We start from the raw sequence: 25,104 nt of genomic DNA, 5'->3' as shown, positions 1-25,104 counted from the left end.
TGGAGTGAGTGCAGTGGGCTGAATGGTCGGTTTCTGTGAGGCATATGTGTCACTTCTCCCCTCCCTCTTAACCCCTCATCACCCCCTCCCACCTCTCCCCTCTCTACTACACCCCCACCTCACTGCAACCCCAGCTTCCTCCCCCTTACTACCCTCCCATTTCCCACTACCCCTCCCTCTCTACATCCCCACCTCCCTCACTCCATCTCCCTCACTATACCTCCCTCCTTCCTAACTGCACCTCCACCTCCTTCACTGCACCCCCTCCCTCACTGCACCTCCACTCCCTCACTGCACCCCCACTCCCTCACTGCACCCCCACCTCCCTCACACCCTGTCCCACCTGCTTCATTCCTCACTTTCCCTACCTCCTCCCTCCCTCCCTACTGCTCCCACTGGCCTCCCCCTCACAACCACCAGCTGCTCCCTCACCCTCCGCCTCCACCCCCACCAGAGGCTCTGCCGGAAGGAACATTGTGCCGAGGAGTGTGGTGGATCCAGACAAGGGTCAGGTTTATTGTCGTGAACGCGTTCCACGAAATTTGTTGTTTTGTGGCAGCAGTGTTCATGCAGTACTGGCGCAAAATTGCTGTAAATTACAGTTCCGTAAAGATAAGTTTTTAAAAAAATTAAGAGGAAAAAAAGCAAGTGACGTATTGCCTGTGGTTCATTGTCCGTTCAGAACTCTGATGGCCGAAGGGAACTGTTTTTGTAACGTGGCTAATGTTGGGGCCTCAGGATTCATCCACAGCGCCCTACAAAATGGTGACCCAGGTGTCTGGCGAGTGAGGAAGGGATAGATCTCACATACCCTTGCAGACGTGCAGCACAAGAGATGGGACGTGGTGCTGAAGCTGTCTGGTCACTGCAATATGGGAAGGACGAAGCAGCTCTCCAGATATCGACCAAGGTGTTGTGTGGACTGGAGGGCATCAGTTACAGCAAGTGATTGGAGAGGCTGGGACTAGTCTCTGGGACACAGGAGGCTGACGTCCGAGAGGTTTATAAACTCATGAGGGGCAGAGATAGGATAGTTGGGTCCTTTCCAAGGGTAGGTGAGTCTGAAAATGCAGGGGGGGGGGAATTTAACGGAGATCTACAGTGAAGGGGAAATATTTAAGGGGCAAGTCTTTTCACACAGAGAGGGTGGGTAGATGGAACAAGGTGCCAGAGGGGATGGCCAGGTTCATACTAGAGCATTTAAAAAATCACTTGAACAAGGTCATTGGAGAGGAAATGGATGGAGGTGGATGTGTCAGTTAAAATAGCATCTTGGTGATCATGAATAAGATGGGCTGATGGGCCTGTTCCTGTACCCAGTTGTCGCTGAATCTGAGACCTGGAGCACTCACCATGTGGGAGACTTTCCAATCAATCAACCAAATTGGATACCTCCTCATTAGTCAGGAAGGCACAGCAGCTCTACATTTCCTCAGGAATGAGGGAAAGGTACTGGTCTCCATTGTGACAACATTTCACAGGAGCCCAACTGAGGGGTCCTGTCTGGCTACATCATTGTGTGGGACGGTAGCTTCAATGCATTGGACCAGGCACATATCAGTACAAAGGGCTATGATTTAGTGGCCAATACAGAAACGTGCTTGCAGGGTGGAGAGGATTGGGAATTAAATATCCAAGGATATCAGGTAATACAAAAGGACAGGCAGGAAGGTAAGGACAGTGGGGTAATGCTCCTGGTTAAGGTTGAGATCAGGGTTATAGAGAGAGATGACGTAAGATCTAAGGAGTAAAATGTTGAGTCCATCTGGGTAGAGATCAGGAATGTTAAAAAGAGAAAAAACAAAAAAATCGCTGGTGGGACCAGTCTATAGGGCACCCAATAATAATTTTACAGTGGCACAGGGAAGAAACCAAGAAATATTGGAGGCATATACAGATGGAACAGCAGGAATCATGGGGGACTTTAACATGCACGTGAATCAGGTTGGTTGAAGTAACCTTGAGGAGGATTCCATAGAATGCATTCATGGTGGCTTTCTTGAACATCAGGTCACTGAGCCAACAAGGGAACATTTTATTTTGGATCTGGTCTTGTGCAATGAAACAGGTAAAATTAGCCATCTTGTAGTTAGGGGTCCTCTTGGAAAGAGTGATCACAGTAGGATCGAGTTCAATGTACAAATGGAGGGTGCAATAGTTTGGTCTAAACCCAATGTGTTGTGCTTATAAACAATGGGATGAGGGAGAAGTTGGCCAGGGTGGACTGGGAACGCAGGCTACATGGAGGGACAGTTGAGGAACAGTAGAAAACTTTCAAAGAGGATCTTCACGGTGCTCAAAATAAGGCCACAGCCTCGGAGAACTAAGGAAATAGAGGGAGGAGTTCCGCTAAAAGGACCTGCATACAAAGTTGCCAAGAGCAGTGAAAACTAGAAGATTGGCAAAACTTTAAGAAGCAACAAAGAAACCAGAAAGAGGGGGAAGAAAGACAATGAGAAAAGGTTAGCACAAAATATAACAGACAGCAAAAGTTTTTAAAATTATATAAAGGTGAAAAGGGTGGTTAAAGTGGTCCCTTGGTAAGGGGTAATGATATTGAGGCTTTGAATTATTATTTTGTATCGGTCGTCATGGTGGAGGATGCACCAATCGTGCCAAAGACAGATATTATGGGAGATGAGGTCATGGATGTAATAGTTATCACTAGGGAGGTAGTACTCAGAAAACTTGAGGGTCCCTTGGTCCTGATGGAACACATCGCAGGGTACTGAAAGCAATGGCGGAACTTATAGTCGAGGTGTTGGTGATAATTGACCAAAATTCTCTGGACTCTGGGTAGGTCCTGGCAGACTGGAAGACATCAAATGTCACACCACTATTCAAAAACGGATGTAGGTAAAAGACAGGGAACTACAGGCCAGTGAGTTTAACATCTGGAGTTGGGAAAATGCTTGAAGCTTTCATTAAAGGAGAAATAGTGAGGAACCTGGAGCGAAATGGACCCATCAGGCAGACGCAGCATGGATTCAGCAAAAGCAGGTGCTGTTTGACACACGTAATGGAGTTGTTTGGGGATATATCAAGTGCGGTAGAGAGAAGCGAGCAGGTGGACGTTGTTTACCTGGATTTCCAGAAGGTGTTCGATAAGGTGCCACTTAAAAGACGTATAGAAGATTAAGGATGCATGGAGTTGGGGTGATGTATTAGCAGGGGTAGAGGATTGATTGGTTAACCAACAGAAAGCAGAGCTTTGGAGCACAGGGATGTTTTCCGTTGGCAATCAGGGGTCGGTGCTTGGCCCACAACTGTTCATAATATACATAAATGATCTGGAAGAGGGGACAGAGTGTCATGTATCTAAGTTTGCAGAGAACATTAAATTGAGTGGAAAAGCAAATTGTGCAGAGGATACACAGATATAGATAGGTTGTGAGTGGGCAAGGGTCTCGCAGATGGTAAATGTGAGGTTATCCACTGGAAGGAAAAATGCAAGTTCAGATTATTATTTAAATGGTAAGTAATTGCAGGAGGACCTGGGAGGGCTTGTGCATGAACTGCAAAAGGTTGGTTTGCAGGATATCAAAAAGACAGATGGAATGTTGACCTTCATCGTTGGAGGGATGGAATTTAGGAGCAGGGAGGTTATGCTGAAACAGTCCAAGGTCCTGGTGAGGCTGCATCTGGAGAACTGCGTGCAGCTCTGGTCTCCTTACTTGAAGGAGGTACTGGCTTTGGAGGTGGTGCAGAGGAGGTTCACCAGGCTGATTCCACAGATGAGTTCACAAGAAAAAGCAACAGAAGTAGGCCATTCAGCCCATTGAGTCTGCTTCGCAAATCTACCCTGAGCTAAACTGTTCTCACATCTAGTTCCAAGTTCTGGCCTTTTCCCCCAGATCTCTTGATGCCGTAAATAATTAGATATCCATCAATTAGGGGGTTGGCCTATCAGGAGAGACTGAGTCATACTCCTGGAATTTAGAAGAACGAGAGGAGATCTTATAGAAACATAAAATTATGAAAAGCCTAGATAAGACAGAGGTAAATCTTTAAATTTAGACATACAGCATGCCAACAAGCCATTTTGGCCCATGAGTCCGGGCCACCCAATTTATATCTAATTAACTGACACCCTCAGTACGTTTTGAACAGTGGGAGGAAACCAGAGCCCCTGGAGAAAACCCACACAGACATGGAAAGAATGTACAAACTCCTTACCTACAGTGTGGGTTTCGAACCCCAGTCCACTCCCATTCGCTGGTGCTGTAAAGTCATTGCGCTAACTGCTAGGTCAACTGTACTAGGTAAGTTGTTTCCACTGGTAGAGGATACCAGAACTTGGGGACATAGCCTCAAAATTCAGGGTGGTAGATTTAAGTCGGAGATGAGGAGGAACAGCTTTTCCAGGAGGGTGGTGAATCTGTGGAATTCACTGCCCATTGAAGCAGTAGAGGCGACCTCAGTAAATATATTTAAGTCAAGTTGGATGGATTTTTACACAGTAGGGGAATTAAGGGATATGGGGAAAAAGCAGGTAGGTGGAGACGAGCCTCTCATCAGATGAGCCACAATCTTATTGAATGGTGGACCAGCTGGATAGGCCCGATGGCCGACTTCTGCTCCTATTTCTTGTGTTCTCATCTTATGCTAAGTCAATATAGAGGATCACCAAAACGGCTGAGAAGATCACTTGGGGTCTCCCTTTCCTCCACTGACAACATTCATCAGGTGTGTGACTTAAATCGGTTTCAAGGAAATATAGAGAAATTTTTCAATCCAACACATGGTATCTTGGACCCACTACCATCAGGAAGAAGGCACAGGAGCATCAAAATCAGGATGACTAGGCTGGGAAATAGCTTCCTCCCACAGGCTGTGAGATCGATGAACAGTATCCTATAATTGAATAAATCATTCCAAACTATTTATATATACTGTGAAACCCCTGGTATCCAGCACCTAGGGGGATTGGTAGATGCTAAGTAGGTGTATTTTCTGATTGTTTCAAACTTATCCTACAAAACCTAAAACACCTGTATTAAGATTAAACAGTTTAAAAGACTACACTGTACTTACACTGAACAAACTTCACTTGCACAAATATACAAAAATATAGGAATCTCAGGGTTGTATGTTATGTCATGTATGTACTCTGACAATAAATCTGAATAAGTCTAAACCTAACAGCATTTTCCTTTATTTTCAGTCACATTTTTTGAAAACATTTAACCGTCACTGCATCTGCAGGTTCCTCCCCCTCCACAGAGCCGCTCAAAAGACGAATAATAACATTATAGATAATTAACCCCACGTCCCGTGAGTTTACAGATAAAGCCTGTGACCGGGGAAACTCTTACTCAGCAGGGATAAGGAGGAACTTTAAGAGAGTCTCCCTAACGGCGAGCAGCAACAACTAGATCTTCATCCTGGGCGACACCATTGCTGTTTCACACAACTTTATTCAAACAGCTGCTACGAACAAAGCCCGACCAAGGCTCTCCGCTGGCTGAACATTTGCTCCCATCTTCACCAAAGAATTATGTGTTACTTGATTTGATAGAGGTTTACAAGATTATGAGAGGTACAGACAGAGTGGATATAAGTAGGCTCTTTCCACAGGGGAGATAAATACGAGGGGTCATAGTTTTAAGCTGAAAGGGGGAAAGGTTTGGGGGGGAAACATTAGGGGGAAGCTTTTCACTCAGAGAGAGGTGGGAGTGTGAAATGAGCTGCCATCTGATGTGGTGAATATGGGCTCGATTGTGAGTTTTAAGAATAAATTGGATTGATACATGGATGGAAGAGACCTGGAGGATTAAGGAATGGGTGCAGGTCAGTGGGACTAGAGGAATAATGTTTCAGCACAGACTAGAAGGACCAAATGGCCTGTTTCCTGTGCTGTAGTGTTCTATGGTTCTATTTACTTTTACAATTTTAAACTAATGTATTTTAAAAAATTTTTTTACTTATTTTCCATGATATTTTTGCCGGTTGCTTGAATTTCATATACCAGAGATTTTTCTATTTTTATTTAAAAATCTATCTTTTCGTACATTTGTGATATTGTGGTGTGTATTGTGTGTGTATGTGCGTGCACCCTGGTCTGGTAAAACGATGTTATGTCAGTAGTGTACGTACTTTCAGATGGTAATAAACTTGAACTCGAGACGAGACTGTGTCCGACCCCTGGTGGGATTTGAAACCCTGACCTGCGGTTTCAGGCCTGGCCCTGGAGCCCAGGCTGCGCTGCCTACCTGGGTCTGCCCGGCCATTTCAATTCCCGCGTCCAGAAACTCATCAAAGTCTTCGCTGAACTTTCCGGAGGCAGCAGCCAGCTGGCGGCTGGTTCCTCGAGACGCGTGGACAACCTCGCCGGCTGACTGGTTCAGGCCCGCTGCTGCCTGGTTCAGCTCACTCTGAGCTTCCTGGAAACTCTTGGTGCTGGGTGGCAGCTGGAGGGGCAGAGGGGGGAGTTGGGGGGGTAAAGAGAGAGGGCGGGAGGAAGAAAGGGAGGGCGGGGGAGCGTTGGGGCAGGGGAGAGGGACAGAGGGGGAGTGCAGGAGGGGGAAGGGTGCAGGGGGAAAAGGGGAGGGGGAAGGGAAGGAGCGGGAGGGGACAAAGGGAGAGGAAAAGGAGACAGAGCAGAGGGGTCGGAGAGTGGGGAGAAGGAAGTGGGAGAGGTAGGAGGGGAAGAAAGGGGGGGTCAGTGGGAGGAGGAGGGATGGAGGAGACGGGGAAAGGAGGGACGCAGTCAGACAAGGGAATGGGGAGAGAAGGGATAGGGGAGAGAGAAAAGTGGGAGGGGAAATGGGGAATTAGGGGAGGAGGGGGGAAAGAAGAGGCAGAGGGGTCAGAGTTGGGAGAAGGAAATGGGAGAGGTAGGAGGGGGAAGAGAGAAGAGAGGGAGGGGGAGAGAGCAGGGAAGGGGGAAGGAGTGAGGGTTCATTGGTAAATTGGGGGAGAAGGGAGAGGAGGGAGAGAGAAGAGAAGGGATTGGCAAAAGGATGGGAGAAGGGGGAGAGACGGAGGTCAGAGAAGGGGAGGGGGAGGGAAGGGTAGGGGAGAGAGGTGAGGTGGGAGGGAAAATGAGGGTGGGAGAGGGGGAAAGAAGGGGGAGGGTGAAAGGGGAAGAGAGGGAGCAGGAAAAGGGTTTGAGAGAGAGAGAGAGGTTGGCAAAGAGAGGCAGTTATTCATCTGATTATTTCCAGTATGCCATCAACACATCCCGATGGCTGGCGTTACCACCAACTCGCAAACATGCTGGAGAAACTCAGCAGGTCATGCAGTATCCACACGAGGTCAAGGGGAACAACATTTTGGGCCTTCCATCACCTGCCCCGTCTCGTTCCCTAATAGGAGATCCAGTCTCTCTCGAGTTGGCACCTCGATTTATTGATTTAGAAAACTTTCCTGAACACATCTGTCAAACTCCCAGCCATCCAGCCCTTTTTACATAAGAAAGTCCCAGTCAATACGTGGAAAATTAAAATGACCTTGTTTCCTGCAGCAGTCTGCTCTCTCTCTACAGATTGCTCCTCCAATTCTTGATGACTATTGGTTGGCCTTACAAGTATGGTGTTATGCATGCACCTGTCTGTTTTCGCTAATAGCTGACAAAGGGATTTCTCTCTCTTTTGTATACATATCTTTTCTTGAATACAGCTTTTTCCAATCCTGATATGAAGGAATTCTGCCTGGCCCATAGGAAAAAGAATCTCAGGGTTGTATGTGATGTCAGGACAATAAATCTGAAATTTGAACCTGTGACCTGCTGAGTTTCTCCAACACAATTGTGTCTTGCCTCAGACCCCAGGGTCTACAGATTTTATTGCTTGGCATCGGTTGCCCACCAACCATGACCATCGGGAAGTAAGTGCCTTCATCACAGGGAATGGAGCACTGGTTCTGAGGCACGGGGGTCGCTATGCGTGGGCCAAGTGTTGTGGTCACATGCTTTAATACTGAAACCAAGGACAATAGAGAGGCCACGTCCGCCCGGCTCACACTGAGCTGAGGGACTCGTTCAGGAGGTGAGCCGTGTAGAGCTTCTCCACCCAATGCGGAGAGGCTGAGCTGTCGCTGGGCACACTAAGCCCTAGGGTGACACGGGGAGAGATTGGCGTGCCGAGTTCTCTACTGGCACACTCTTGCCAGATGAGATGGACTCTCCACAGGACTCCCATGGGTTCGCAGCAGGGGGGATGGAGCTGGCAGTCAGAGGACAGCGGTCCTCATGCAAGGGGAGACACCCTGCGGAGTTCAGGCCCCTGGGCCAACACTCAAGCCTCACCGAGTCAAGCAGCAGCTTCTTGCTGGACTCGCCGATACTTTTCAGAGCCATGTCGACATCCTTCTGTCCGGGTAAGCAGTTCACACAGTTGTTCAGGGAGTGAGACACCGCCTTCGCCACCTGTAGAAAGAAAGGTATCTTCATCCCATCCCATCTGGGACCTGGAGCAGTGCCTTAACATTCAGCACAGTGTCAAAGGAGTAGGGCAAAGGGGGTCAAGGATGGAGAGGTCAAAAAGGACCAAGGAGGTAGAGGTCAAAGGGTGTCGAGGGTGGATGAGGTCACCGTGTCAGGGGAGAGGATATCACAGTCGGGGAAGAGGATGTCAGCGTGTCAGGGCTGAAAGGGTCACTGTGTCGGGGGTGAGGGGTTACCATGTTGGGGAAGAGGTCACTGTGTTGGGGGGTGATGAGTCAATGTGTCAAGGGTGAGGGGTCACCGTGTCTGGGTGAATGGTCACTGTGTCAGGGGAAAGGAGCATGTTGGGCCCAGGGCCAACTGATTTGAGGGTGAGGGATCACCTTGTCATAGGTGAGGAGGCCATGTCGTTTAAGAGATGAAGAGGTTGAAGTGTTGGGTGGGAGCAGTGCCAGGTTGGGGTCGATGTTAGGGTCAGTGATGGGGTTGGGAAGGAGTGTCGTGGTTGGGAAGGTGTGCCGGGGTCAGTGTGGGAGGGTCAGTGCTGGGGGGGGGGGTCAGTGTTTGGGTTGGGAAGATGTGTCAGGGTCAGTGTTGGGTCACGTCGGGGTTGGGAAATTGCGTTGGGGTCACTGAGGGGGGGGGTCAGTGTCAGGGTTGGAAAAGTGTCAGGTTCAGTGTGGGTGGGGGGGGGGTCAGAATCGGGTGGGTCAGTGTTGCGGTTGGGAAGGTGTGTCGGGGTCAGTGCTGAGCCAGCCCAGGTTCAGGCTCAGGACCAGACCCACATCCACTCCCTTCCCTCTGTGCTGACCTGTGCCAGCCGCTGCTGGCTCTCAGCGTCCCCGGCTGAGGCCAACGTCTGCTTGGCTTCCTGGATCAGCAGAGCTGACCCATCCATGACATCCCTGGCGCTGTCCAGCATGGAGGTCTGGGCTGCTGGGCTGTCGGTGGAAGCTGCCACCCCACGGGCTGCTGAGGCCAGGGTCTTGAGGGCCTGGGCTGTCTCCCTGGCAGCGATACCTGAGTCAGACCACAGGGCCTTGTTAACCACCACAACAACCTCATCAACGTTCCTGGTTGGTCAAATCCCAGAGCACTGGCTTCACCACCTGTCACCTCCCTCTTCACCAAAGTTACCAAATCTGCCGTCGTATAGGACTGTCGTGGGTGGTGAAGCAATGAAGAACACGAGTCACTATGAACTGACTGGTTTAATTAAAGCCGTTTAATGTCAGTTGTTTAAATATCCGAGATTCGCGCGCTCCCCTCGCCACGTGACTTCCGGAAATGACATGGCTCCCAGAAGCCTTAGTATCATGAATCCTGGGAAACTCCCGGGCCCGCGGAGACCCGCAACTCCGAAGCTCCGGTGAGATAGTAGAGGTGTGGTCCACCACATGAACCCTCCCCACACCCCCCCAGGTGAGGAGTTCCTGTTATCACAAGGAGCATTGACCGGTGGGCTCCCCCTGTGCTGGGGGCATGGCTCCTGTGCTGGGTGATCTAGGTCACCTTAAAGCGAGGTACTGAAACAGTTTCCTGCCTGCCGCCAATGTCTAAACCAAACGTGGAGCCATTATTGCGTACCACTGTGAAAGGACCTTCGTACGGCGCTGCAACGGTGTCCTGTGCGTATCCCTGCGCAGGAATACGTAAAGGCAGTCCTCGAGTTCAGGCGGAATGTATGAAGTCGTAGACCCATGCCGGGTGGTCGGGGTAGGTGCCGGTGTACCCACCTTCTCCCTCAAGTGTGTGAGTACCGGTGGGAGATACTTGCTGCCTACGTGCTGCAGAATGAAATCCCCTGGAACTATTGGGGGAGAGGGGAGGGCCCCCGAACTCTAGTTCTGCAGAGGACATAGCTAGATCTTCCTTCAGTGTGGAATGGATACATAAAGGTATCCAAGGCTGTTCTTCTATCCAATCTGGTCCATGAGAGCTGTTTTCATATGATGGGAAAAAATTCCTCAAAGCCATTGGTCTGGGGATGAGGGGCCTATGACCAATGCATCTGCATGTCCAGCAACTGAGTGATTGTGGACCATAACCTGGATGTAAACTGAGTTCCTCTATCAGAGGAGATATGCATGGGTAGTCTGAAATGCACTATCCAAAGGGTGACGATAAGCTGAGGCGTCAGAGAGAGAGACAACCGCTGGCCATCTCGTGAAACAGTCTCGTGCCCTTGGTTGGGTCGACGATATCCATGTGGATGTGATCAAACCTGCGCTGCGAGGGTGCAAAAACCTGCAAGTGGGGCTTTGGTGTGGCGCTGAACTTTGGTCTGGTTCTGGATGCATGTCCCTGCCCAAATGCCGACTTGCTTGCGCAGGCCGCGCCACACAAATTTGTCCACCAGGATCCTTGTTTTTTTTTAAATTTTTTATTTTTCACACCATAAATCACGTTAGCCATGATATACACTTTTTCTTTTTCACACATATACAATGACTTTTTCTCCCCCCCCCCTCCCTCCTCCCAAGCCACCCCCCCACCCCCCCTCTCATCCATTTTAGGTATACAATCTAGGTTGCATTAAGCCAGTCAGTCAATGTTGTCATTCAACAAAAATACACCAGAAATTCTACTGAGTCCATTCTTTTCTTTTCTTCTCCTTCCATCAACTTAGGTAATGTTTGTTCCCGGTAGGTTTTCGCTATTGTATTTAATGTAAGGCTCCCATACTTGTTCGAATATTTCAATATTATTTCTTAAACTATATGTTATTTTTTCTAATGGGATACATTTATTCATTTCTATATACCATTGTTGTATTTTCAAATTATCTTCCAATTTCCAGGTTGACATAATACATTTTTTTGCTACGGCTAGGGCTATCTTAACAAATCTTTTTTGTGCATCCTCCAAGTCAATTCCAAATTCTTTATTTTTTATGTTACTTAGGAGAAAGATCTCTGGATTCTTTGGTATATTGTTTTCTGTTATTTTATTTAATATCTGATTGAGATCAACCCAAAATTTTTCTACTCTCTCACATGTCCAGATTGCATGAATTGTTGTTCCCCTTTCTTTTTTACATCGAAAACATCTATCAGATACTGTTGGGTCCCATTTATTTAACTTTTGCGGTGTAATGTATAGTCTGTGTAACCAATTATATTGTATCATACGCAGCCTCGTATTTATTGTATTTCTCATCGTTCCAGAACATAATTTCTCCCATGTTTCCTTTTTTATCTTTATATTTAAATCTTGTTCCCATTTTTGTTTAGTTTTACCCTTTGTTTCCTCATTCTCCTTTTCTTGCAGTTTAATATACATATTTGTTATAAATCTTTTGATTAACATTGTATCTGTAATCACATATTCAAGGTTACTTCCCTCTGGTAAACTCAAATTGCTTCCTAATTTATCTTTCAAGTAGGATCTCAGTTGGTAATATGCCAACGCTGTATCTCCAGTTATATTGTACTTATCTCTCATTTGTTCAAAGGATAAGAATCTACTTCCTGAAAAACAATTTTCTATTCTTTTAATCCCTTTTTTTTCCCATTTACTAAAGGAAAGGTTGTCTATTGTAAAAGGGAGTAGCTTATTTTGCGTCAATATTAGTTTTGGTAATTGATAATTTGTTTTATTTCTTTCTACATGAATCTTCTTCCATATATTGAGGAGATGGTGTAATACTGGAGAAGTTCTATGTTGTACCAATTTTTCGTCCCATTTATATAATATGTGTTCAGGTATCTTTTCCCCTATTTTATCTAATTCTAATCTCGTCCAGTCTGGTTTTTCCCTTGTTTGATAAAAATCTGATAGGTACCTTAATTGTGCGGCTCTATAATAATTTTTGAAGTTTGGCAATTGTAAGCCTCCTTGTTTATACCATTCTGTTAATTTATCTAGTGCTATCCTCGGTTTCCCCCCTCTCCATAAAAATTTCCTTATTATTTTCTTTAACTCTTTGAAGAATTTTTCTGTCAGTTGTATTGGCAATGCCTGAAATAAGTATAGTATCCTTGGAAAAATGTTCATTTTAATACAGTTTATCCTTCCTATCAGTGTTAGTGGTAGCTCTTTCCAATGCTCTAAATGGTCCTGTAATTTTTTCATTAGTGGATTGTAATTGAGTTTATATAATTGGCCTAGATTTTTGTTTATTTGTACACCTAGGTATCTTATTGCCTGCATTTGCCATCTGAATGGGGATTCCTTCTTAAATTTTGAGAAATCCGCGTTATTCATAGGCATTGCTTCACTTTTATTTACGTTTATCTTGTATCCCGACACTTCTCCATATTCCTTCAATTTCTTATATAGTTCTTTTATTGATAGTTCTGGTTCTGTTAAGTACACTATCACATCATCCGCAAATAGACTGATTTTATATTCCCTGTCTTTTATTTTTATTCCTTTTATATTATTATCTATTCTTATCAATTCTGCTAGTGGTTCTATAGCTAACGCAAACAATAAAGGTGATAGTGGGCATCCCTGCCGCGTTGACCTGCTTAAGTTAAATTGCTTTGATACATGTCTATTTACTGTCACTTTCGCTAACGGTCCCTTATATAATGCTTTAATCCAATTAATATACTTCTCCGGTAAACTGAATTTTTGCAATACTTTGAACAAATAATTCCATTCTACTCTGTCGAAGGCCTTCTCTGCGTCTAAAGCAACTGCTACTGCAGGTGCTTTATTTCCTTCTACTGCATGAATTAAGTTAATAAATTTACAAATATTGTCTGTTGTGCGTCTTTTTTTGATAAATCCAGTTTGGTCTAAATTTACCATTTTCGGTACCTGTTCTGCTAATCTGTTTGCTAATAGTTTAGCTATTATCTTATAATCTGTGTTTAGCAAAGATATTGGTCTATATGTCGCTGGTGAGAGTGGATCTTTCCCTTGTTTTAGTATCACTGTAATTATTGCTGTTTTACATGAATCTGGTAAGTTTTGTGTCTCATCAATCTGGTTGATTACATCCAGGAGAGGCAGTATTAATAGGTCTTTAAATGTTTTGTAGAATTCTATTGGGAGTCCATCCTCTCCTGGTGTCTTATTATTTGGTAATTTTTTTATTATCTCTTGTATTTCTACTGTTCCAAATGGTTCTGTTAATTTATTTTGTTCCTCTATTTGTAGTTTTGGCAGTTCAATTTTAGTCAAAAATTCATCTATTTTCCCTTCTTTCCCTTCGTTTTCATTTCGGTATAATTGTTCATAGAATTCTCTGAAGTTTTCCTTAATTTCTTTTGGATTATATGTAATTTGTTTGTCTTTTTTCCTTGTTGCCAATACCATTTTCTTAGTTTGCTCTGTCTTAAGCTGCCATGCTAAGATTTTGTGTGTTTTTTCACCTAGTTCATAATATTTCTGTTTTGTCTTCATTATATTCTTCTCCACCTTATATGTTTGTAATGTTTCATATTTTATTTTTTTATCCGCCAATTCTCTTCTTTTGGTTCTATCTTCCTTTATTGCTAATTTTTTTTCTATGTTTACTATTTCCCTTTCCAACTGCTCTGTTTCCTGATTGTAGTCCTTCTTCATCTTGGTTACATAACTTATTATTTGCCCTCTAATGAATGCTTTCATTGCGTCCCATAGTATAAACTTATCTTCCACTGATTCCGTATTTACTTCAAAATACATTTTTAATTGTTTTTCAATAAATTCTCTAAAATCCTGTCTTTTAAGTAGCATGGGGTTTAATCTCCATCTATACATTCTTGGAGGGATGTCCTCTAGCTTTACTGTCAGTATTAAGGGTGAATGGTCCGATAGCATTCTCGCTTTATATTCTGTTTTTCTTACTCTATCCTGCATACTAGCTGATAACAAAAATAGGTCTATTCTTGAGTATGTTTTATGTCTAGTCGAGTAGTATGAGTATTCCTTTTCTTTTGGGTTTTGTTTCCTCCATATGTCCACAAGTTTCATTTCTTCCATTGATTTAATTATAAATTTGGTTACTTTGTTCTTCCTGTTAATTTTTTTCCCCGTTTTATCCATATTTGGATCCAAATTCAGATTGAAATCCCCTCCTATTAGTATGTTCCCTTGCGTATTAGCTACCTTCAAAAAGATATCTTGCATAAACTTTTGATCTTCTTCGTTAGGTGAATATATATTAAGTAGATTCCAAAGCTCCGAATATATCTGACATTTTATCATAACATATCTCCCTGCTGGATCTATTATTTCCTCTTCTATTTTAAATGGCACATTTTTGCTAATTAATATAGCCACTCCTCTTGCTTTTGAATTATACGATGCTGCTGTTACATGTCCTACCCAATCTCTCTTTAATTTCTTGTGCTCCAATTCAGTTAAGTGTGTTTCTTGGACAAATGCTATATCTATTTTTTCCTTTTTCAGTAAATTTAGTAGTTTCTTCCTTTTAATTTGGTTATGTATTCCATTAATATTTAAAGTCATATAGTTCAGCGTAGCCATTTTATATTTTGTTTATCTTCTCTTTCCGTTTTTCCATCATTACCTTTCCTCCTTTTCCATTTCTGTTTTCTTATTTTTTTTTTTGTTTTGTTTTCTTATTTTCAACTCTTTACAAGACAACATTCCTACAACATCCGACATTTTCCTTATTCTCCTATTTCTATCTTCTTTATCCCCAATCTCCCCTTCCCCTCCTGAGTTGTCCTTTATCCCTTGTCGGACAACCACATCTCCCCTCTCCATTTGGATTTGCGAATCCACTCGCAAGCGTCAACTGATTTTGCAGTGACCGCTATTTTCCCCCATCCAGCCCCCCCCAGAAAAGATTTCACTTTTCATATGTCACAAAGGTCACTCTTTTAATTCCCTCCTTATTCTCTCTATTCCATTACCTTCCCTTATTAATTCTTGTCTATACTATCTATATTTTCCTCTAATTACAGATACTTTCACGTATGCACATTGTCTCTATTCACTCTTATACCTCTTTACCCGCATACATATCAATCGTGGTCATTTTTACCCTCATTACCCGTCTTCATCCCTCAGTCTATTTTTGTCTTTACCCACATACATATCAATCGTGATCATTTTTACTCTCATTACCCGTCTTCATCCCTCAGTCTATTTTTGTAATTGTTCTGCAAATTTTCGTGCTTCTTCTGGATCCGAGAATAGTCTGTTTTGTTGTCCTGGAATAAATATTTTCAATACCGCAGGATGCTTCAGTATAAATTTATACCCTTTCTTCCATAAAATCGGCTTTGCTGTATTGAACTCTTTTCTCTTCTTTAGGAGTTCAAAACTTATATCTGGATAAATGAAGATTTTTTGCCCTTTATACTCCAGTGGTTTGTTGCCCTCTCTTACTTTTTCCATTGTCTTCTCCAGTACCTTTTCTCTTGTAGTATATCTTAGGAATTTTACTACAATAGATCTTGGTTTTTGTTGTGGTTGTGGTTTAGAGGCCAATGCTCTATGTGCCCTTTCTATTTCCATTTCTTGCTGTAGTTCTGGACATCCTAGGGTCTTAGGGATCCACTCTTTTATAAACTCCCTCATATTCTTGCCTTCTTCATCTTCCTTAAGGCCCACTATCTTTATGTTATTTCTTCTGTTATAATTTTCCATTGTATCTATTTTTTGAGCTAGTAGTTCTTGTGTCTCTTTAGTTTTTTTATTAGATTCCTCTAATTTCTTTTTTAAGTCTTCTACCTCCATTTCTGCTGCTACTGCCCGCTCTTCCATCTTGTCCATTTTCTTTCCCATTTCTGTTAAGGTCATCTCTATTTTATTTATTTTCTCTTCTGTGTTGTTTATTCTTTTTCTTAAATCCTTAAATTCCTGTTTGCCATTCTTTAAATGACTCCATGTATCCTTTAACAAGAGAAAGTATATCCTTTACCTTGCCTTTCTTTTCTTCATCTATTTCACTGTACTCTTCCTCTTCCTCTTCCTCTGGGTTGACCATCTGTTGTTTCTTTGTTGCCCTTTCCTTCTCTTCTTTCTTGTTTCTATTGTCTTCTGTGGTCTCTTCTTGCTGCAGGTGTTCTGCAGCTGTCGTTGCCGGCTGTGGAGATCGACTCCCCAGCTGGTCCCCCCTCCCGTCGGTGTGTTTTTTTTCATTCGCATCGCGCATGCGCGATACTTCGCGCATGCGCGGTTGTGCACTTTTACTCGGCTCTGCGAGCCATTTTTGTAGTTCTTTTTCTACCGACCTGAGGTAGTGGGCTCCTCTCTCCACAGCGGGCCTCTTCGGACAGGTAAGGCCTTCACCTTTTTCCTCATTTGTCTTCTCTTCCTCTCTTCTTACCGTTGATTTTGATTTTTCTTCTTTTGACTCCATCTTCTTTCCACCTTTATACTCACTTTTCTTTAACTTTTATTTCTGTGCCTTTGTATTTTCTCTTGTTTTTCCCGACTTTTCTGGAGAGGGCTGGAGTTCTCCATCCGGCCACTACTCCATCACGTGACTCCCACCAGGAGCCTTGTTGATGTCCCAATCGAAGGTTGAGCCAAACTGTGTCTGGCGTCAAACACCCGACGTCTCCATGCAACAGGTGCAATGGGCCTCGGTTGGCCGGTGGATATATCACAAGGTAGGGAGGCATATGCTGGACCAAAATGTATGTCATTCAATTTCAGTCCCGATATGGCAGTGCAATACGTGACCATCTCCTCATCTTCCTGCTGAGCTGTGGCCAAAGCCGTGTGGTCTATTCTGGGATAGGTGAATGGATGGGATACCAGGTCGGCGACTAGATTACTCTTCCCCGCGATGTACTTTATCGTAGTCGTAAACTCTGAAATGTAGGAGCGTTGCCATTGTTGTGCTGACCATGGATCTCAGTGAAGCCGAAAGTCAACGGCTTGTGATCTGTGGAGACCGTGCACTCTCTGTCCTCGAGGAAATAGCGAAAATGCTGTATGGCCAAGTGGAGGGCGAGGAGCTCCCTGTCAAAGGCACTGTCCTTCTGCTCCGGTGGTCTCAAACGACAACTCAAGAAAGCCAGGGGTTTCCAGGTGCCATTGATGAGCTGCTCCAGGACCCCGCCTACCGCAGTGCCTGATGCATCTACCGTCAGAGCCGTTGGCACGTCAACCTGCGGGTGCACGAGCTTGGTGGCTCTCGCTAGCGCTCCCACGGCAGTCTCAAATGCTGCCGCAGCCTCATCACCCCATTTCAGTTCCTTGGGAATGTCCGAACAAGAGTTTGAAAAGCGGCTTCATAACTTTGGCTGCAGCTGGCACGAAACGATGGTACAAGTTGATCAAGCCAACAATCTCCTTCAGGCTCTTGATGGTAGAGGCCTTTGGAAGTTTGCAGATGGTCCACTTGGAAGGTAGTGGAACCGGCCTGTGCTGATCGATACGGTGGCCGAGGAGATCGAGTGATGCGGGGCCAAGCTGGCATTTTGCCAGGTTGATCGCTAACCCGCGGTCGTCTAGCCGCTGACAAGTGATGACGGAGATGGGCTCAGTGCCTGCTGCCATAAGTGGCTGGCGTCAAGGATGACGTCCAAATAAACGGATCCCCAGGTAACTGTGTCGATTAGGCGTTGAAATGTCTGGGCCGCACTTTTTAAACCAAAGGGCATACGGAGGAATTTAACTAGCCCAAAAAGGGGTAATTAAGGCAGTCTTAGGAATGTCGTCCTGGTGAACTGGGATCTGATGGTACCAGGTCGATTTTGGAAAAAATCCTAATGCTGTGAAGGACTGCAGAGAAATCCTGTGTATGGGGAACTGGGTAGCAATCTGATGTAGTGATGCCGTTCAGGTGCCAGTAGTCCCTGCAAGGTCTCCACCCTCCAGAATCCTTAGATACTATATGCAGCGGTGATGCCCAAGGGCTGTTGGGGCAGCAAGCAATCCCCATTTCCTCCATGTGTTGGAATTTGTCTTTAGCCAACTGCATGCTTAAGCAGTGGACGTCCATGAGTCGGAATGTGGTGCTGTACTCCATGTTTTGGTTGGGCCATTGTGAACTGTGGAGCAATAACGCTGGGGAATTCTGCTAGGATTCTGGTGTATTTATTGACTGAGAGCGTCAACAAGTCGAGGTGAGGTGTGGGCAATGCAGGGCGAGGGACTACGAATTAACTAGGTGGTGACCTTTGAGATCTACTAGGAGTGTGCTCGCAAAAAATCAGCTCCCAGGAGTGGCTGGGATACACCAGCAACGGTGAATGACCAGCTGAGCCGCGATGAGCTGAAATTGAGTGGAATTGTCCGTGAGCTGTACATTCGGATGCTGCTGTCGTTGGCAACCGTGAGGGAGGGCTCTTCTTTCCTGAATGTGTATCTGGGCCAGAGAGGGGGAGCGCACTAACCTCAGCCCCAGTGTCGACCAACCGACAGCCTGAGTGTAGATCCCAGAGGAAAGGGAGGTTATCCTTGTGGCTGCCTGTTGCGGTCACTACCGATAGCTGGCCTTGGCATTACACAGATGCGTGCGGGGGGACAGCAGAGGTGGGCTGCAGCTCCCCATCTCTGATGGTAATAGCACCACTGCTGTCTGTGCTGCGTCCAGCTGAGACCGACGACGCACCGCTATCCGGAGTGGACAGGGTTCGTGCCCTTTGCTGAGGCACCCAGCCAAAAAGTCTACCATGCTGCTTAGCATGTCACAACTCATCAGCATGGATTGGTAGACAACGGGGGTTGGTAAAGTTATCGTCTGCAAGCAGCAAACGGATGTCTTCTGGCATTTACTCGAGAAAAATCTGCTCAAGAACCAGACAGGCCCTGTGTCCGTCCAAGAGCGCCAGCATCTCATTCATTAGTTTGGAAGGAGTGCGGTTGCCCAGGCCGTCCATATGGAGAAGTCGTGCTGCCCTGTTGCGTCAGGAAAGGCCAGATGTTCATATGAGCAGGACTTTGATGGCTTCATACCTGTCGATAGCTAGAGGCTGGCATAAGAAATCGACAACACGCCCCGTGGTGTCTTGGTCCAGCAATTCAACGACATAGTAGTACTTTGTTGTGTCAGCAGTAATCTGGCATAGATGGAACTAAGCATCGGGCTGCTCAAACCAGACCTGTGGCTGCAAGGTTCAAAATACTGGATTTTTGGGCGGGTCATCACTGTAGCGAGCGGTGAAGCAACGAAGAACACAAGAGTCACTATGAGCTGACTGGTTTAATGGTGTTCTTACAGTCGTTCAAATATCTGAGATTCACATGCTCCCTGTGCCAGAAATGATGCAGCTTCCAGAAACCTTAGTGTCATTTGTCCCCGGGAAACTCTCGTGGACTCCTGGGCCCGCGACTCCAAAGCTCCAATGAGGTAAATAGTGGCGCGATCCGCCACAACCTGGAATTTCCACCTAAAATGGTGGTTTTGAGCATTACGCTTTGTATAAGACTACCCCACCCCCAAATCTGGCACTTACCGCTGACCTCTGGATGCTGTTAAAAGCACATCACAATATGTTAATAACAAATGATCATTTGAAGGTTTACATTTTATTTGTATATTTTAAAATAAACCAGTGTTGGCTCCTGTAACCTGACAGCAGTCAGACCGGGCGGATGGACCCCATGGAGGAACACTGAGACTTTGCATATAACTAATGGGGCACGCGCGAGATTGCATTGGAGCCGGCAGGAAGATGGCGGCAGTGTTGCGACCATTGTCAAGGGAAGAATTTTAGACTCTTTGTAAAGGATGCCACCGATTTTGTTTCGGATCGTCCTCTACAACGGCAAAAATATGGTTGAATCCCACACTGTCTGTAAGGAGCTTGTACATTCTCCCCGTGACTGCTTGGGTTTCCTCCGGGGGCTCCGGTTTCCTCCCACCCTTCAAAATAAAACTTAGGGTGATTGCAGGCAATTTGGATGTAATTGGGCTGCAGGGGCTCCTGGGACAAAATGGCCTGTTACTGCGCTGAGTGTCTAATTTTTAAAAATTTAGCCTGGGACCATACTCACTTGAGTTAGAAGGATAAGGATGGTTTCTATAGAAACAAACAATATGAAAGGAATAGATAATCAGAAACTCAGTAAAGGACTTACTTTCCACATTATTTATTATTGAGTATTGAGAGACAATCTTACAGTTGGGTGTGTACTCTGACAATAAGTCTGAATTTTGAATCCTTGGAGGTTGTTTCCACAGGCAGGTGAGACTAGAACCAGGGGACTGGGGAATGTCTCTCAGGAAGTAGTGAATCAGTGGAATTCCCTGCCCTTCCACGTATTTAACAGGCAGATGGATAGACTTTTGATAAACTGGGGAATTAACTGTTCTGGGGAGCAGGGGGGCAGTAAGAGGAGCTGAGTCCAGATCAGCCTGACTTTCTTGAATGACAGAGCAGGCTTGATGGGCCAGATTTCTAATGTTCTGCTGCCTGCGGATGGTAGAGAGGGAGTGTCGTTGGGAGAATTCTGGTCATGGTGACCATGGGCAGTGCTGACACTAACCATCCGAGAGTCTCGTATTTACAAAACAATAATGATTTGTAAGTTGTATCATTTGTATAGAATGTGTGTGCTATTTCTGGTTGTGTGTTGCACTGAGGCCCGGAGAACGCTGTTTTGTTGGGTTGGACATGTGTGATCAGATGAACAACATTTCTTGAAGGGGATGGGGAAGGACAGGGACGGACCAAAGGTCTCAAGACGTAGGAAGGGTAATCATCTCCTTGAGGCAGGAACTGGTAGAGGGAGACTGCGAACATCTACTTGCAGGTAAGTTGGCATCTGCATGTGCAAACATTCGAGGAGAGGTCGTGAGAGGCCAGGACCATCCACAGGTTTCTGTAAGGTGGGAATGAACTGGTGAGAATGTTATCAGCTGGAGCTGATAAGAACATCCTAATTTGATAAGACTATTAACTGTTGGGTAAGGGACATGACCCTGATTAATGAATCCCAAGAGAACGCTAAGATTATAGGTACATATGGACCAGTCCATTAAAATTTTTTTTAGATTATTAGTTTTTTCCCCCTAAAAAGTATATACCATGTAGAATATGAATTATGGATATGATTTACAATTTATGTATGTTAGTGATGTACAGAATATCTTATTTAGTTTATGTAATTGTCCGTTCGATCTTATTGAATTGTACCCTTTTTGTTTGTGTAAGATCTTTATTAAAATCAATTAAAATATTTTTAAAAGAAAGAATACATGACTCTCTGGACAGCGAGACTAGCTGCTCGTGTCAGTGCTTCTTGCTGTAACGAAGTTCTCAAAGTGATTTTAAAAAACTGTTGCGCAGCTGTGTTCGAGTTGGTTTTCAAACAACCAAAGGCCCACTTTAACAGGGCGGACCAAATGCGGGGAACATCGGATCCTCAGAAGCTCAGAGAGAGACAAAGTGGGAAGAATATGATGTGGGCACAGGGAGCTGGAGTCAGGGTGGCCAGCCAAGAGTAGAAGAGATGGGATTAATACAGGTCAGCATGGACGGTTTGGGCTGAATGGCCTATTTCCCACGCTGGATGAAACAGTGATTCTGCAAGGCTATGGAGTTAATATTGAGCATTAGAGAGTTACCGTTTTACCGCAGGATAGGAAGCTGCTTGTAAATATTCAAAATCGGTGGCATCCTATACAAAGAGTCTAAAATTTGTCAAATCGAAACGTTTCTCTCTCTGGACGCTTGCTGACCTACAGCAATTCTGTGTTTGTGGAAGATTCTAGCATCTACAGTCTGTTCATTCAGCCCAGAGAGTCGGTTCCAGGTCTCATCGATTCCCCGACATCACACTTCCCACACCTGTCCTCTTTGGGATTAATCTCCAGCACGGGGAAACTTACAGGAAGGACTGAACCAGCGTGGAGACTCTCGTAGAGGCAGGGGCAGAGGTTAGGCTGCTGGAACTACGAGGCAGCAACACTAACCCACAAGCTGTGAGGTGGTGGTGGGGGTGGGGAGGGGGTGCGGCTGGGAAGGAGTGATCAGTGATGTGGGAGGGTTTAATTTAAAATAATTTTTTTTGACATAGCACAGCAACTAGTCCTTTCGGCCAGGAGCCCGTGCCGCCCAATTACATTCAATTATCCAACAAACCCCGTACATTTTGAAGGGTGGGAGGAAACCAGAGCACCCAGAGGAAACCCACACAGACACGGGGAGAATGTACAAACCCTAAGGTTGGAACGCGGGTCGATGGTGCTGTAACAGTGTTGCGCTAACCGCTGCGCTGGCCTTGTCACCCATGTTTGTGATTATATGTCTTGGGTCATGGACAGGACAGCAACAACAATCAGCACAGATCTCTACCAAAACACATCCTGGATCCCAGAAATCCCAAAACACATCCTGGATCCAGAGATCCCAAAACACATCCTGGATCCAGAGAATCCAAAACATATCCTGGATCCCAGAGAATCCAAAACACATCCTGGATCCAGAGAATCCAAAACATATCCTGGATCCAGAGATTCCAAAACACATCCTGGATCCAGAGATCACAAAACACATCCTGGATCCCAGAAATCCCAAAACACATCCTGGATCCAGAGATCCCAAAATACATCCTGGATCCAGAGAATCCAAAACACATCCTGTATCCAGAGATCCGTTCACATATTCTGCATCCCAGGGATCCTGAAACACCATCTGCCCTGACTGCTCCTGCCCATTTTCTATCAGTCCTTCTCTGGGCCCTGCTCATCTCTGTATTCATAGTTTACCCAGAGTCCCATTCTTCTCCTGGTCCCACCTGCCCCTACCTTTCCCCCGATGGCTCCCACCAGTAGCTTCACCTTCTATATACAGCAGCACAGGTGGCCGTTGTCCCCTCTGACCCCCCTCCACCAGCAGTCCCCAACTTCACCTTCCATCTTCCCACACTGTTCCACCCAACGCCTTTTCGGCCTGTCATCCAACTCCCCCCTCATACTTCCCATCTATCCATCATCCTTCCCCCACCCTCCTGACACTCGTCTAACCACTCCCAGCCTCTCCTTGTTGTACAACACCCTCTCCACAATCACTTTAGATGAAGGGTCTCAACTGGAAATGCTGGCAATTCCTTTGTCCTGCCCCACCACACTTTGCTTGACCCGCTGGCAGATTGTTTTGTGCTCCAGATTCCAACATCTGTAGCCTCTCGTGTGCCCATAAGGAACTATTTAACGTGTCGCAATTCTAGGGACAGTGCAGCCTGACCTAGATTTCCTGACATCGATGTTTGGCCTCCTCTCTGAAGTAGTTTCTGCTTGTGTTAACAAAATTAATGCATGAAAATCTGTCCCAACATTGGGGACTTGACCTAATTTGTTTCAAATACTACTGAAGGAGAACAGGAAATATATTAGACAGATTCCACAGAATATTCTAGCACATTACAGGTCCTTCAGCCAACGATGTTGTACCGACCTATATTTTTAAACCTACTTAACGATCTAAACCTTCTTTTCCTCACACCCATAACCTATTTTTCTTGCGTACATGTGCCTATCTAAGAGTCTTTTAAATGTCCCTGTTGTACCAGTCTCCACCTCCACCTCTGGCAATGCATTCCAGGTGCCCATTACTCTTTGTAAAAAGCTGACGTCTGTCGCAAACTTTCTTCCCCTCATCTTGTGCAGATGACCTCTGGCGTTTACCACCATTGACCCGAGAAAAAGGTGCTGGCTGTCCACCCTGTCTCTGCCTCTCATAATCTTCTGGAACTTGCCTCTCATCCTTCTTCGCTCCAAAGAAAAAAGCCCGAGCTCTGTTAACCTTGCCTTGTAAGATACATTTTCCAATCCAGTCAGCATCCTCGTAGATCTCCCCTGGACCCTCTCTCTATAGTTTCCTCCTTGATTTTATAGAGCTGCAACATTACTTGAACTCAATCCCCCAACTAATGGAAGGCCATGCCTTCTTAACTACCCTATCAACATGCATGGCCACCTTGAGGCATATGGATTTGGACCCCAATGTCCCTCTGTTCTTCCACACTGTTCAGTGTCCGACCATTAACCAGGTACTCTCCCTTCAAGTTCAACCTTCCAAAATTCATCGCTTCACCTGAATTGAACTCCATCTGTCACTTTTTTACCTAACTCTGCATTCTGTCTATATCCTGTGGTAACCTACGCTAGCCTTCTGCACTATCCAGAACATCTTCACCTATCCCTTCCACTTCTTCATCCAGGTCATTTATATTAAAGAAAATCACAAAGAGCTTGCGGAACTCCACTAATCACTGACCTCCAGTCAGAAAATGTCCCATCTCCTACTACACCCTGCTTTCTACAGGCAAGCCATTTTTGAATCCACAGCCACGGTCCCATGGACCCCATGCCTCTTGACCTCCTGGTCTACCTTGTTAAATGCCTTCCTGAGATCCATGGACACCACATCTACTGCTCTACCTTCATCAATTTCTTCTGTTACATCCTCAAAAAACTCAATTAGACTTGTCTGACCTGCCTCTCAAAAAGCCATGCTGAGCATGGGTCACTAAATGCTCGTAAATCCTGTCCCAAGGATCCTCTCCAATAGTTTGCCCACCTCAGCCGAGAGAACCAGGAATGATTGCGCTGCTTTATAGACTGGGAGTTAATTTGCTGAATCTTTTCCTCCACCCATTAATAGCTATGCAAACACTTAACACAGACACAGAACAGCTTGCATTTATAAAGCTCCTTCTATTTCCTCCACACGGTCCCTCACAAAGCATTCTGCAACCAATTTAATTAGCTCGGTGAACACGTCTACAGTATAATAGTTTTCTAATATGACAGACACTAGTTTTGGAAAAAGAAAGCAGTCACAACATCATTGGAGATAATCGAGAATGGCGGGGCGGTGCTTCTGCATCACAGCTGCCTGTTTGCTGTG

At 45.3% G+C, this 25,104-nt stretch overlaps 1 protein-coding gene across 3 annotated transcripts in view; it reads right to left on the bottom strand.

Annotated features, from left to right (window-relative positions):
• LOC138745673 (talin-2) overlaps positions 1-25,104 on the bottom strand; it is a 337,585-nt gene that overhangs the window by 91,783 nt on the left and 220,698 nt on the right. For all 3 annotated transcript variants that reach the window (XM_069902933.1, XM_069902934.1, XM_069902935.1), the window contains 3 exons: positions 9,198-9,406; positions 8,249-8,368; positions 6,213-6,410 (listed from right to left, as the gene is read on the bottom strand). In XM_069902933.1, the coding sequence (XP_069759034.1) occupies positions 6,213-6,410; positions 8,249-8,368; positions 9,198-9,406 (527 nt within the window). The remainder of the gene's footprint in view (positions 1-6,212; positions 6,411-8,248; positions 8,369-9,197; positions 9,407-25,104) is intronic.

Source organism: Narcine bancroftii, chromosome 11, assembly GCF_036971445.1.
Source record: "Narcine bancroftii isolate sNarBan1 chromosome 11, sNarBan1.hap1, whole genome shotgun sequence".
NCBI classification, from domain to species: Eukaryota; Metazoa; Chordata; class Chondrichthyes; order Torpediniformes; family Narcinidae; genus Narcine; species Narcine bancroftii.
Note: the sequence above shows the minus strand (reverse complement) of the source record. Positions and strands in the feature narration are given on the sequence as shown.